This window comes from Centruroides vittatus, unplaced genomic scaffold, assembly GCF_030686945.1.
Source record: "Centruroides vittatus isolate TY-2023 unplaced genomic scaffold, ASM3068694v2 contig_883, whole genome shotgun sequence".
Taxonomy (NCBI): Eukaryota; Metazoa; Arthropoda; class Arachnida; order Scorpiones; family Buthidae; genus Centruroides; species Centruroides vittatus.
The window spans coordinates 1,450,582-1,465,560 of NW_027122575.1; the positions used below are offsets into that span (position 1 = coordinate 1,450,582).

Genomic DNA, 14,979 nt, shown 5'->3' on the forward strand with positions numbered 1-14,979 from the left:
AGAATTTTTGTTTTCTGTTGCAATTTTTACATAAGTGATACTATAGCTTAACAGTTTTGATCAAAATATTTCAGTAATATAACAGAAAAAGTAACTATACTAACCAAATCTGAAAAGGTAACTATTAACTAAAAAGGTTTTTTTAAGTTTAATCTTTTTCAAAAAAAAAGAAAAAAATTATAAAAGTTTATATTAAGAAACTGATCATGTTCATGAAAAATTTGGCATAATTATTAAGATTACTTACTCTCTGTGTTGGCGTTGTAGAAGAATTGATCTGATTTACTTCATTCATTGTAAAATGCACATAGTCAGTATCTTCGTCAACATCTATCTTACTTTCATAAATAACTGAATTTTCAAATTTCTTTCTCATTTCATGATTTTTCTAAAAAAAACAAAGAAATTAAATAAAAGCTTCTTATTTAGAAAGTTTGAACATACGAAAACACTTATTTATTATAAATCATTATATTTACAACTAATTAAATAATAAATTATAAAATATGAAATTTCTTAAAAAAAATTATTTTCTCTCTCTCTTTTTTTTTAAATTATGGGACTGAAAATCAAATAACTTTCTTCAAAGTGGCACAACTAATAAGTAGTTTTTAAAACAGTTGTTATCGTTAAAGCTATTTTTAACCTTATTTAAAACTATTATTTGTAACTTTTAAAGCTAATTTTTCAATAATATATCACTTTTTGAGAAAAAAAATTTTAGTTTACTCTAGAATCTCACTTTAGAACTATAACTCTCTTCTGCTTTTTCACCATATTCTAATTTGATTAATTGTTCATTGATGTTTATTTCAACTCCATTTTCTTCTCTTCTAGTTAATTCCAATCTCACAACATTTTGCACTACAGAATATACCTAAAAACAAAAATAATATTGTGATTTAATAATTAATTAAATATCTTAGTAAACCATTCATAAAAGTATTTTAAATATTTTGAATAGAATTAATATGTCTGTAAAAAAAATTACAAAAAACAATTAATTCCCAGACAATTCAATCATTATCAATGCCAGAAATTCCTTGAATAATAATAAAATTTAAAAAAGACTTCAAATTTATTTTGAAATTTATTACAATATATGAAAGAAACAATATCCAATAGAAATAATTTCATAGTCCTTAACTGAAATTTTTTGTTTTCCAATTTTGACAACCTTATTACTTTTTGCTTTATAAATGGAGTATTATTAATATAAACTGAAATCAAAACAATTTAACTGAAAATATCTCAGAGTACTCTTATCTCATATTCAAACAAAAAGAGTAAAATTTACATAAATCCTATTTTTAACACAACAGAAAATTATCATAAATATAAACTTATAATGATAATTGAATTTTGATATTTGGAAAAAGTACAGTTTTAGACAAGCCAAGTAAACCGGATGAATAAAAAATATTCCAATTTACAAAATGCTTTAAATAGTTACCAATAGTGGTATCGACAAAAATATATTAGACAAATGAATAAAATAATAAAAATCTTTGTAACCTAGTAATGTTAATTTAGTCTCGTTACTACTACGTTTATACTGATGGTTACATAGTTCTTTTATAAAGTGGTTTGGTATTTTAAATCAATCAATCAATCTTTATTTGATGTAACAGGTGTTATTACAAAGGGGTTAAAGAACATTGTTATTTTAAGTTTGACACATAAACAAAGAAATTATGTAATTTATACAAAGTTAGCATGGCAAAACTATCACCGAATAAAATTTGGTAACAAAAATCGGATGGCAATGTAGCAACTTGAACATCCAAAAGAATATTGCAAGAATCAAGAGGGTGTTTTCTCATATCCAAAACTATTGTTCTGCAAAAAGAACATTCAGAGTCATCTAAAACATTTATTATTTTACCATTTATATTTATCAAAAACCTATTTCATCTAAATTGTGCAGCTTTATTTTATAACTCAAATTAGACAATAAATAAGGTGTTGGACTCCACATTCCATTAAGAAAAAGTTCACTGTTCCAACCTCTTTCACTCAAATAATGAACATCTTTTAACCAATATGTCTCTTAGTCATTGATCACAGTCCAGAAAGAACAAACTTTCATTTAAATATATACAGTAGAACCTCGATTATCTGGACCTCTATTATCTGGATTTTCGATTATCCAGATTGTTCAAAATAAACAAAAATTGTATGAATTTGCTGATTTGCACTTGGCGAATTGCGACACTGTTTATGGACCGTATGTACGTGATGGAATGCATGGAACAAAATTTTGAAAAGACAATTAGTAAATTCCAGAAACAGTAGAAAGTGGTATAGGAGACATTGTGGAAGCAATAGCACAAATTTTAATGTGCTGAATGTGACGAAGATGTAACCAAGTGGTTAAATTGCGATGCGAACGATCCTGGATTCCAAATTTTGAATGATGAGGAAATAATTAAAAAAAATATCTGCCTCAGATGAACAAGATCGAGAAGACAAAGATATTTGCGAAGTAAGAGATATTGGTCCTACATATTCTGAAGCTTTTCAGTGCTTAGATGTCGCCATGAAGGGGTTTGAGAGCTAAGAAGAGTGTAACCCAGGACAACTTATATGTCTTAAAAGTATTCACGATTTAGCAGCTTCAAAAGAACAGCTAGCTTTAAACAAAAATCGTTAATTGAATTTCTTAATAAAAAATAATTTAATATTGAAGCTATATGTAAATCTAGACAAATAAAAATTATTCATACTATATGCACTGTCAATTATTATTTTTTTTCGATTATCTGGATTTTTCCTTTTCCGGACTACCTTCATCCCCAATTAGTCCGGATAATAGAGGTTCTACTGTATAACTAGAGGACAATTCATTATTATTTAGTAATCCTTTAACAATAACAGGCCATGGTTTCAAAAAAGAATTAACATTTATCTTTGAAAGTCTTGTATATACAGGTACTCCTCACTTTACAACCGAGTTCCGTTCCAACGACTATGTCGTTAAGTGAATTGGTCGATAAGCGAGGAGCTTGCGTCAGGAATATAGGATCATTGTAAAATTATACAAATTATGCAACAAACTTCAAATTTATTCATAAAAAGACTATTATAGTATGCTATTAGCCTATTATACGAAGGCTATTTTTTAAATAAGGTCCGTTTTTTAATAAAAAGAAAAATACTGTAAATATCATTAAAATATTTTTTTTTCCATATTCTACATACTTTTATCTACTTTTCTACATAATTTCCATTTTTGTTTAAACATTTGTCATACCGCTCAACAATTTTTGAATTCAGACGTCAAAGAAATCTGCCGCCTGTGAAGAAGCCCAAACCACGACTGCAGTTTTCACTTCTTCATCGTCGTTGAACCGTTGACCACCAAGGAACTCCTTTGAGTATTGAAACAAGTGAAAATCACTGAGTGCAAGGTCCGGACTGTGTGGATGATCGTATCGAGTCAAAAACGATAAAGCGCTGTCCAATCTTTTTGTTTTGTGATCGTCAGAAAGCAGTCTTGGAACCCACCGAGAACAAAATTTTCGATAATTCAGTTTCTCCGAAACAATGGTATACAAAACTGATCTTGAAATCTGTGGAAATTCAATTGATAACATTGAAATCGTGAATTGTCGGCCCTCTCGAATTTTGTTATCCACATCACAAACCAAATCTTCAGAAATCAGAGGTGGGACAGGGCGTGGCTCATCATGCACATTAACTCGCCCCTCCTTGAACATTCTTACCCATTTTTGAACTTTATTGTCACTCATAGCATTTTCACCATAAACTTCACAAATCTGACTGTGAATTTCTGCTGCTGCCAAGTTTCTTGAACTCAAGAATCGAATAACAGATCGTATCTCACAGTTGGCGGGAGACTCAATTTTCTTAAACATTTCAAACTTCTACAGCTCGGCATACAGACAGACGATATGGCTGCAAATGGCGTCAAAACGCGCGCCAAGCTTGCTTGGAGCAGAAGCGCATGCATACTGCCGTGATTGCTCATTATTCTCACTCTTATTCACAAACGGATCTTATTTAAAAAATAGCCCTCATAGTACGTTTAGTGCGCATGTCACCATCTGCCACTGACAGACACTCAAGCTGAGAAAGGGGATTCCCCAAATTGCCAATCAAAACGCGATTGGTCGTAAGTGCAAGTGGTCATTAAGCAGATAGGTCGTAAAGTGAGGAGTACCTGTATTAATTTATGATAGTCAACTTCCGGTAGGCCAATAAGTTTTCTCCAAAATCTAAACAATTTTTTCGACAATCCAATAGCAAGGGAAGATCTTCCCAATTCCATTCTCACTGCAGATTCTGAAACAGATCTATTAATATGGAAAACCTGCCTAAAGTAGAATAACTGTATTGGTTCAAATTTGTCTACTAAAAGACTGCCCCAAACTGGAAAAGCATAAAACATACTTGGTACAATCAAGGAATCAAATAATCATTATATATTATAAAAGTAAGTGTACAATGTGTGTGCCGCTAAAACTCAAAAACGAGTCTTGGTATGATCAAGCGATTTATATGGTGTGGTAGCCCTCTATCCCCCATCCATGAAGAAGGTTCCCATTTTTACCTGAAGGCATGCTGTTGAAGATATAAGGGCTGGAAGTTTTACCCTCTGGAAATTTCTAGAACAGTCCAGAACATTCAAGAGTATTCGAGAGCATTCCACAACATTCCAGAATGTTCCGGGATGTTCTGAAATGTTCAGGGACATACCGGAACATCCCAGATCATTGTGGAACATTCCAGAACACTCTCGAATGTTGTGGAATATTCTGGAACATTGTGGACCATTCAAAGCCTTTTTTGTATGGCTGGGACTACCTATTGGTGGGGGCAGTGGTGATATTCGAAATATTTAACAAGGGGTTTGCTAGCCGAAAATTGTTCCCTGACAATCACCGACAAATGAAATGGAAGTTTTGAATAGAAATAAATACAACACCTTTTCTTGCAACCGTATATCTAACAATCAGTGGCGTACTTGGAACGTAACGAGCCATGGGTGAAGGGCAGGTAACGATAATATTTTAGGGCTGTCGACCCCCTTTTTTTAGGCAGGGGTAATCTTTACCGCGAAATGGCGCTTCTGGAAATACACACGTGTCATCATTATACAGATACATTACTTTTTCTTTCGCTGTCCATAGCCCGACACGTGTTCGACAGCCATCTTGTATTATATCGCGCGCGTGGCATTCTGGAATCTCTCTTATGACTGGATCAAGAACTCTCTTCAATCGATTGCGATTAAACCTCGATTGAAACGGTCGAGAGAGATCGCACCAAGACATACTCCCTGACCTTGCTCACAATCTAGACTGAAATGCTTGGTACGAACGGGGTATTAGGCTCTAGTTTAGTAGTATTACAGAGTATAATACGCATATTTTAATATATTTTTTTTTTTAAAAAACAAACCCACTGAGAAATGTTCCGTGTGTTTAACAAGGTTCGGGAAACTGAAAATTTTAACAACGGGTTCAAGCTAACCGTTCGGAAAACTTTAACAACGGGTTTGGGCGAACCCGTTCGGGAAAACTGAAAATTTTAACAACGGGTTCGGCCGAACCTGTGCGAACCCGCCAAATATCACCACTGGGTGGGGGTATATAAAGCAAGATCCGTCGTGGATTCAAATATCAGTTTCTTATCAGTGATGAAGGGAAGAACCGAAAAAGAAGTGAAAATTCCAAAGTAGTGCAGTGAGTGAATAAAAACAAACGGTGAAGTGTGAGTAGTCAAAGTGATACAGTGACTGAATATAATCCAGTATAAATGCCACGCGTTAAATCGGTGGGAAGCCGGTCTCTACATCTGGGTTAATATTTCAGCCGTTGTAAGATTTTTGTCTTCATAGGTGATTAGTTTTATGTATTATATTTCCATTTTGTTTGTTTCTTCTTCGAGAATCCAAAAAGAATGTTTCTGGTTTTATGTATTGTTACAAAGATAAACTTTATTATCGCTTACGAAAACCGGCAGGAAACATTTTTATTTAGAAACAAACATCGAATTATCAAACATCGACTCTACATCCAAGCTAATGGCTGGAAAGGCACAGAAACTCGTTCTTTACGTAAGCGAGAGATTCATTTATATGGAGTATTATTTATGCCGTAACCGATTGGATGCCAGAGTCTGCACATGTGGAAATTAACCAGTGTAACCGCTATGACTGATGTACGCCTTCCCGTAAGAACATAGCGTATTCGACCAGATGCGATATATCTGGGCTTGGATGGCCTGGGATATAATCTTATAATCGAGATGGGTTGATAATAATATTAATAAGCACAAAGCCCAAACGGTTAGGAGTTGAAAGTTAAAATTTGGTACGCAGTTAGGGTACATCACGAGAATGTACTGTACACTAAGAAGAGATTTTTGGAAATTCCCCCCTAGGGGAGAGGGAGAGGCTTAAGAATTATTCTAAAGAACTCGGCTTCTACTGTACTATTTTAGATGTGGATTTTTGCGAGAAATGAAACATATTTTTAGACCAATCTAAAAATTCTCTAATACGTTTGGGAAGAGGGGTAACCTAATTCTTGCACTCGGTAAAAACGGGTAAAATCGGTTATAATGTAATAATCTTAATCTTGGTTATGGTTACTTTTTGCCCGAGTAACGCTGGGTTCATCCGCTAGTTTAAAATAATTATTTAATGAAGATGCTTTAATTTTAATAAGTAACTTGATGAGATTGGAGATTTTGGATTTTTCAGCAAGTAATCCTTTATTTAAATGATAGGAAAATGTGCCATGTGAAGAAAAATAAATACCTAGATATTTGACACAATTTCCAGTTTATGATTTTCTAAACTGAAATTATCTGTTTTTTAAAGTTTTCCACCTCTACGAAAAATCATAAGCTTTGTCTTTTCCAAATTAATTGTCAATCGATTATCTTCACAATATCTCCAAGTAAGATTTAAGTCTTTCCGTAAGCGAAGAAGCTGAATTAGCAAGAGAATATCATCAGCATAAAGAAGACAGTCAATTTCAACATGAGAAGACAATGCTATCATAGATCTTCGACTTCTCAGAAGGTAGGAAGATCGTTCAAAAACAGAATAAAAAGGATAGGACTCGGTGGTTCTCCTTGAGGTTAGCCTTCTATTGGACTCAACATAATCAGTACAAAATGAAAAAGTTTCTATAAAATATCTAGTATTAGAAAACACTCTCTTAGCCTTTTCCATGCGGTTAGCTACCGATCGGTATGTATCACGTGACTTCTTCGTTTATCGGTGATGCGAAACTTACCGATCGGTAACAATTAAAAAATTCGATTAATTTGCGCTATATTCGAGTTTTCCAGAGATCTTAGCTTTGATTCGCTCTTCTGTATGTCGATTCACTTTGTTTAAGCCAATAAACGTTTTGTTACCACTCCTGGGCCATAAATATTTTGGTAAATACATCCCCTACTATTCTACAGTAAATCTTCGCAGTTAACTACACAGTTGGCTGAAAACAATCAAAGGGAAACTCCTTCTACAGTTTTATTGAGTCTCTTCTGTCTTTGTTGACGTTACTTTAACTAATCACAGACTTATGAAACGAAAAAATTGCCGCGAAAAGCCCCGCCTCCAACCTTCGAAGTAAAATGTAAACAATCACTGTAAATTCGCTTTTTAAATCGATTTTTAATTCTAATTAACTAATTTAATGCACTTAGACATTAAATTAGCTAATTCGACAATATTTAGGCGAGTAAATATGTTTTTAAAACTATCTAGCGATAAATATTCCCGGGAAACTCCACCTTCCTATAGTAAGTCTATGGAAGGTGTTCGCGCTGTTAATTTGGCTTTAAAATTTTTGTCAAATGAATTCATATATATTTTGAATACATTTAATTATTTTACAAAAGTAAGAGCAAAGCTCTAGGACTGACACAGTCGTACAGCTGACTAATCGGTGTCGCTTCACGATAACAATCGACTTCTCTCCCAGCTAAGTAATTAGAGACATAGTGTGAATAATGGCAATAACTTCTCCCCCGCTCTAGGTAGAAAGCTGCGGTTTGTTTTGTTTAATAGAGGACAGATGTTTCTATCTAACAGATGTACAAAGTTCAGCGATTCTCTGTAAATTAATTTTTTTTTTTTGTTCGTAACCTTCAAATTTGTTCGTAAACTTCATATTATTTTAAATATGTATAAAACTAAAAATTATACAATCGTAAACTGTAATATGTTTTTAATCAAACACAAAAAACAGATTGAATATAGCGCGATATTGAAGCGAAATATCGCGATTTAAAAAATTACCCAAAAAACGCAAAAATGCGCCGCATAACGAATTCCACCTATTTACTTAATGCTAAAGGTTTTCCGCATGGAAAGGGTTAAATAAGTTGACAAACAATGCAGAAAGGCCAATGCTCCTAGCTAATAGCATAACCAATCATGATCGACTGTATCGAAAGCCTTCTTGAGATAAATAAAAGCAGTATACAGTTTCCTTCGTTTCCTCAAAAGTGATATTTGAATAAGACCAGTCAAAATAACAAACTGTATTCAACACCTCTATTTTTAACAAATGCTCCTTGGACAGGTTAAACACCTCTCCAAGGAGCATTTGTTATATTAGGCCTATCATATTAAACTCATTCATCCAATTCCGGAGACGATTTCCTAATAGTTGAAAAAAACCTTTCTAAATACACTAATTAAAGCAATTGGTCTATAATTAGTTGGCGTCTGCCTACTTTCCCTCTTATAATTTTTAGAGCAATTTGTTTCCAAGATAAAGAAAAAGAGCAACTAGAGCAAAAGGAGTTAAACATATCCAACATATCTAGTAGTATTTCTGTAGAAAGGTATTTTATCATTTCGTTTCTTATATTATCAAGACCTGGGGCCTTAGATGATTTTCATTTTTCTGATTAGTTTCCAATTCACTCAAAGTGATAAAGTCATCCAAAAGAGGAACATTATTACCAAGACTTAAATCAGTATGCCTATAAATTACTGTATTTGGTCCTGCGAAATACTCTTGCAAATAATTCAACCAATCCGAGGGAGATATAGCATTTTCACACGGTTTCTTAATTTGAAATTTATTAACTAGTGACCAAAAATCTCTAGTATTTTTTGTCTTCAATAATAATGAGTTTATTTTAGCTAAAAATAATGTTTTCTTTGCCTTACATAGCGACTTATATCTTTTATTTAATTTACAGTATTCGTGCAATAGATTTCTAGTCTTGTTTCTTCGAAACATTCATAGTATTCGGTTCCTTGTTTTCTTTAAACATAGACACTGAGGATCTAACCACTGTTTCTCAAACGATAATAAAGAAATATTTTCCTTAACCATTCCACATCGTAAAGCTGAAGTCAACAAAGTCTTTAATAGTTCATCTTACTTGTTAGTAACTCTCCGCATCCAGCAGAAAGGTCTCTCTAACCGAGGTATATAGTGAGCTGACCAAAGACAAATAGTCATCCAATCTTTCTTTTTTCCATATGTAGCAAATTTTTGAAAGTTTCAGAGTCAATACACTAGCCGTCATAAATTCAAATGATATTGAAATTGGAAAATGATCAGAATTTAAAATATCGAGAACTCTAAAATCCAGTAGTCTGTCTAGTAAATTTGCATTTACTGTTATTAGATCTATAACAGATAGACCAACTGTCGAAAGAAAGGTAAATTTAGCTGGATAGTCTGAAGCACATCGACTGTTTAAAATATATAATCCGTGCGACTTAATCAACCGCAAAAAACTTTTTCCTCTTTGGTTCAATATTAAATCATTAGATCTTTGGGAATTTAAAACATTAATATTACTCCCAGCATAAAAATAATCTACTTCCTCGCCTATTCTAGTGTTCATATCTCCCAAAATAACTATATTCTCAGAGAAATTCATCAACATGTCTTCCATTTTTTTAACAGTACATCATAAAGATCTATTCTCAAATAAACAAGAACTATTATCAAACTATGACCAAGTGAACAAAAATTTCTCCTATAATTAAATCTAATCACTATTAGACCGTCGGAGTTAACACCTCCGAGGAACCTAGCTTTTGAGAAACTGCAAGAATGAGACTGCCATATGGACAACCAGGACCAGTTGGTTTTCTAGCAAGTTGTTCATATAGAAACAAATTTGGGTTCAACAAAGAAAGAACCATTTATAAGAGTTAGTTAACCAAGTCTCAGTAAAAGCAACTAAATCATAATTTTGCAATAAATGTATAAACTTTTGGTCATTCAATGCCAAATCCAACATTCCTTGACAATTCCAAGACAATATTCTCATTACTAAAGTTTTATTTCTCTCTTTAGTAATTGTTCCACTTAACCATTTTGGCTGGATTTGTTTAAAAAGTATCAATCTTCTGTAATTCATTCGTTTCCAAATTGAAGGTGAATTTGTCACCATTGACTGTCAGGCAATCAGCTTTCAGAAATACTTTTTTATTCAAAGATTTAGCTTCTGCAAAAAAAAACAAGGCAACAGTTTTCTATGCCTTAGTCTTGATCTATATGACAAATCATCAAGACTCTAATGCATGAGTAGGATGGCAACACCTGAATTTTCTTTAAATTTTTAAAAATCACTCTTTTGTCATCTTGAGTATAGAGCTTAAACAAAATAAGCAGAGTTCCTGGTATTCGATAGCTATTAATAAAAGGAATAGACTCCTGGTTTTGTCTTAAATAATTCAATAAAACTACAGTCAAATTGCTATAAGTCAACACCCTCGGTTAAGTAGTCAGATTTCTGTGGTTCCAGCCGACTTACATAGGCATTAATGTTAAAAAACTCCGGTTTACTTGACACCGTTTAACTCATCACCACTGGATAAGTTGACATACTTTTGCTGCCCCACACTCCGATAAGTTGACACCCCCTCCTGAAAAAATGAATTCACTCCACACATGTGGTGCAAACTCATTTTTTTTCAGGAGGGGGAGTCAATTTATTTATTAATATATAATTAATATATTTAATAATATAATAATACATTATTATTATTAATATATATACATATTAATAAAAATGCCTTAACTTAGATTTTATGTATAAAATAATAACAGATAAACAAAAAGAAAATATGCAATCTACATCAACGTCATACCAGAATCCAATTTTGCATTTTCTCATGCCAGAGGCATTAAGAATCCTTAGATGTTACTTGCCAACAAGTGACAATTGCAAAGATGATGTTTTCAAGGCATTCATGTTCGTTGAAAAAGAAAGTCGAGATAGTTAAGTGCTCAAAACAAACAACACTAAACGAATTTTTCAGTTTATCATCTACAGAATAATTGTAAATGGAGAACACAGTGTTTTGTAAGTCTATGTTACTGTATAAAGCACTACTGTATTTTATTAATTGTGGTTTTTTTTCCAACTTTGCTTTAGTTGACACATCGGATAACTCAACACATTTCCACTTCCCCTTGGGGTGTCGACTCATGCAGAGTCGACTGTATTAGCATTATTAACTATTTCTTCGTCATCACCACTCAAACCGGAAGCGTTAATATTATCTTTCTTCGAATCGTTGTATACAGAACCTACAGAATATAGCTCCCTCATGCACACCAGGGTGTGTATAACAAACAAATAATTACTCACTCACTCGAGCCTATAACCGGAGTGAAAAATAAATCAACAAATTCTAAGCAACTTGTTGATTTATTTTTCACACCGGTTACAGGCTCGAGTGAGTGAGTTTTATTTATCTGTTATATAATAATTCTGAAGAGAGAATTTATCCATACATACAGTTTTAAAAGACGAAAGTTCAATAATTTCTCCTTTCAGGCAAGACAGACATTCATCATACTTCTTATGCAAATTAGACAGCCAGTCAAATTTCGACAACAGTTCTTCCAGTTTCAATAGAATAGTATCAAAACGTTCCTCAAGTAAACACAGAATCTTCTAAAGTAGTTGAAAGGGAATATCCTGCAATGCAAAACAGTCGTCCAGTCGAAATGATTTCAATGTTGGTTCACTTGGAGATTGATGATGTTTACTGGCGGAAGTCAAAGCTTTATTGTGAGGTGAAGAAGGTGGTGTACAAGACATTGGACTTGGGTTAAGTTTGACTCCTCCATTAACAAGCAAAAAGAACAAAATTAAAAAAGAAAGTATCACAGTGGAAAAAGACATCTTCAATAAAGTCAATTAATGGCAAATAGTTGAAATGTAGTTCGTAACAGTAAGTTGTAGAAAAACATGCCAACAGCCAGCACTATCAAAAGTGCCCCCTCCCAGTATTTTAAATCATTTTGTTCTAGAACCTAATGATGGCCATTTACAAAAGCTGAAAATATGCTCTAAATAAAACTACTAGATTACAAACATTTATTATTATTTTAAAATACATCTTTAGCAAAACTTCATAGAAGCATTTGAGAAATTTAATATCATTTTATATTTGTTTAACTCTATATAATTTCATATTAACTCCTAACAAAAATCTTAATAGGAGTGATAAAACTAGCATAATCTTGGCATATGTGTACTTTTCCCCCTCCTCCTTCCTGCCCTGTGGGCACCAAGATGGCTTCTTTCAGACTCACAATGGGCAATCAGGTGGTGAGGGATAGGCCAGACATATGTAGAACAAAAAATTCTTGGAGTTTTTCAACTTTCTCAGATTCATCCCAGGTCCCCAGTGATAAGCCTTTACTGCCTTGGCCATCTGGCTGGCAGCCGATGGCCAAGGCAGTAAAGGCTTATCACTGGGCTTATCACTATATATTTAAACTTGTTTTGCAGAGAAATTACTACTATATAAATTTTATCCTGTTAAAAATAAATAATATATTAAAATAAAAACAAAACATGTACAGTACTTGAGCATGCAGAATTACAGCTTTTAGAAACATTTGAAAATTAATTAATTTAGAAAAATAGATAATAGAAATCCATTTTCAATTATAAATGAATATAAACTTCATGCAACAGAAACATTTATAAATACATTTTAAAAAAATCTTTATTTCAAAGTTGTTTTGTTTTGAAGGTGAAACTTATCATCAGATATGGTATTTAACTTCAATCTCAACACACACAGTATGACTCCTATTTACAAGTATTAGATATGCAACAATTTGATACAATAAGCTGTTTGTTCTCTTTCTTTCCCCATTTATGAGACAAAATACTCAACACAATAAGCACCAACTGATAAAAGAATAATATTCCCACATATGATTACATGCCTTGTAAGTTTTAGTCTCCATTTTCTTTGTGTCATTCATGTTATGTCTTCATTTACTAGAGATAGTGCTATTCAAGTTGTGCAAATTAGTGGAATTTATCTCTATATTACAGATCCTTCTATTGGTAATTTTATTAATTATAAAGCAATTTCATTTTATGCTATTTTACTTGTTTTCTGCTTACTTATTTGTCTTAACTAACTTTAGTTTTCTCACCATTAAATTAAGATAAGCCTGATAATTTACATAGTTACATCATATACCCTTCTCCCATTTCATATTATAACAGTTCTCTTTAGATTGTGGACAACCTAATTGACTATTTCATTTTATTTAGAATCATTGGTTGATAGATAAATAAATGTTTTGTTGCAAGTTAGTTTTATTTGCAAAAATGAGGAGAATGACTAAGCCAGAATAAAATACTAATTTTTGCTTTAAGGCACTTGTCTCAATTTCAAAGATTTTGATCTATATGAGATTTTAGGAATGAGTAAATTGAGATTACACTGTTTTCTAATATAAATAATAAGACTATATATAAATCTAAAGTTAACTAATCATAGATGCAGTTTTAATATGACAGATTCAAAATGTATCTACTGTAGTATAATACTATTCTTTTAAAACACTCACTTTTGCTGTTAATTCCTGCCCGTTCACAGCTGATTGAAACCATCCTCGAGCCTCATCTGTCCATTTACCATCACTACTTTTTAATACTGATGGTCGAATTTCACACAAAACACATTCAAATGCCTAATAGTAAGAATACAAAAGTCAAATAATTATCAAGATTTATAAGAAAACATACCAATTTAATATTTTCAACAGGAAAAATTAGACGACAAATACTTGGGCAGGTATAGTTAAAAGATCAGGAGTCCTTGAAGCATCAATTTCTTTCAAATGACTTTTATTTGGAATAATCTCTTTATTTCCATAATCTATAAAAAATACCTATTTAAAAATAAAAAAAAATACAGATCATTTCTTAATAAATAAATCATCATCTGACTTATGTTTACTTTGTTGTTTTCAAACTTTAATGATACACTGCAAAGAATTTTTTTATTAGCAATTAATTTAATAATAAAATACTATTTTATGTAGTATGATTAAAAAGTAAGTTCACATTTCCTATTATTTGTGATGCCAAACTTTTTGAAAATTCAAATACTATCAATGTATACACAACGAGAGTTATAATAGTAGTAATTCACAATTATGTTTTAAACACTTTTTATCTCATGGCACTAAGATGACCTTTTTCATGCCTATCACAGAATGAGCAAAAATATATTTGAACCACCTTCTCTCATGAAAATGTCTTAACCTATATTATAAACCATGTCCCTCAGATTAGTAAGCTGATGCTTTTTATCCCTCAGCCATCCAAATTCATTCACTGTAATATAATTCAAAGCACATTCACAGAATGGCTTATGCTTTGAATTAGTAGCACTTCACTTCATAGTGATGATCTACTTAAAAGCTAGTTTCATATAAAAGCCCAAGAAATTACATGTTTTTTTCCTTGTGGGCATGGATATCAGCAACTGATATCTATTGACAGCTTATGAAAATGTACTGTAATGATATGATGTCTAAATAAACTTCACTAAACAGCTGCAAACAATTAACTGTTTATTGGCAACCTTTTCATTTCTGCATATTCTCCCTTATAATTTGGCAAAAAATGGATTAGTCTGTTTTGACAACCGTCAAGTTGGAAGGAGCCATTGCACAAGACTACAACTTCCTGCTTGGG

General features: G+C 32.3%; 1 protein-coding gene across 1 annotated transcript in view; it reads right to left on the minus strand.

Annotated features, from left to right (window-relative positions):
* The window catches only part of spn-E (spindle E), a 141,360-nt gene that overhangs the window by 21,383 nt on the left and 104,998 nt on the right, over positions 1 to 14,979 (minus strand). Inside the window, exons 27-30 of the mRNA XM_067280367.1 lie at positions 14,064 to 14,168; positions 13,845 to 13,967; positions 743 to 877; positions 248 to 388 (exon numbers count right to left, since the gene is read on the minus strand). Coding sequence (XP_067136468.1) covers positions 248 to 388; positions 743 to 877; positions 13,845 to 13,967; positions 14,064 to 14,168 — 504 coding nt within the window. The remainder of the gene's footprint in view (positions 1 to 247; positions 389 to 742; positions 878 to 13,844; positions 13,968 to 14,063; positions 14,169 to 14,979) is intronic.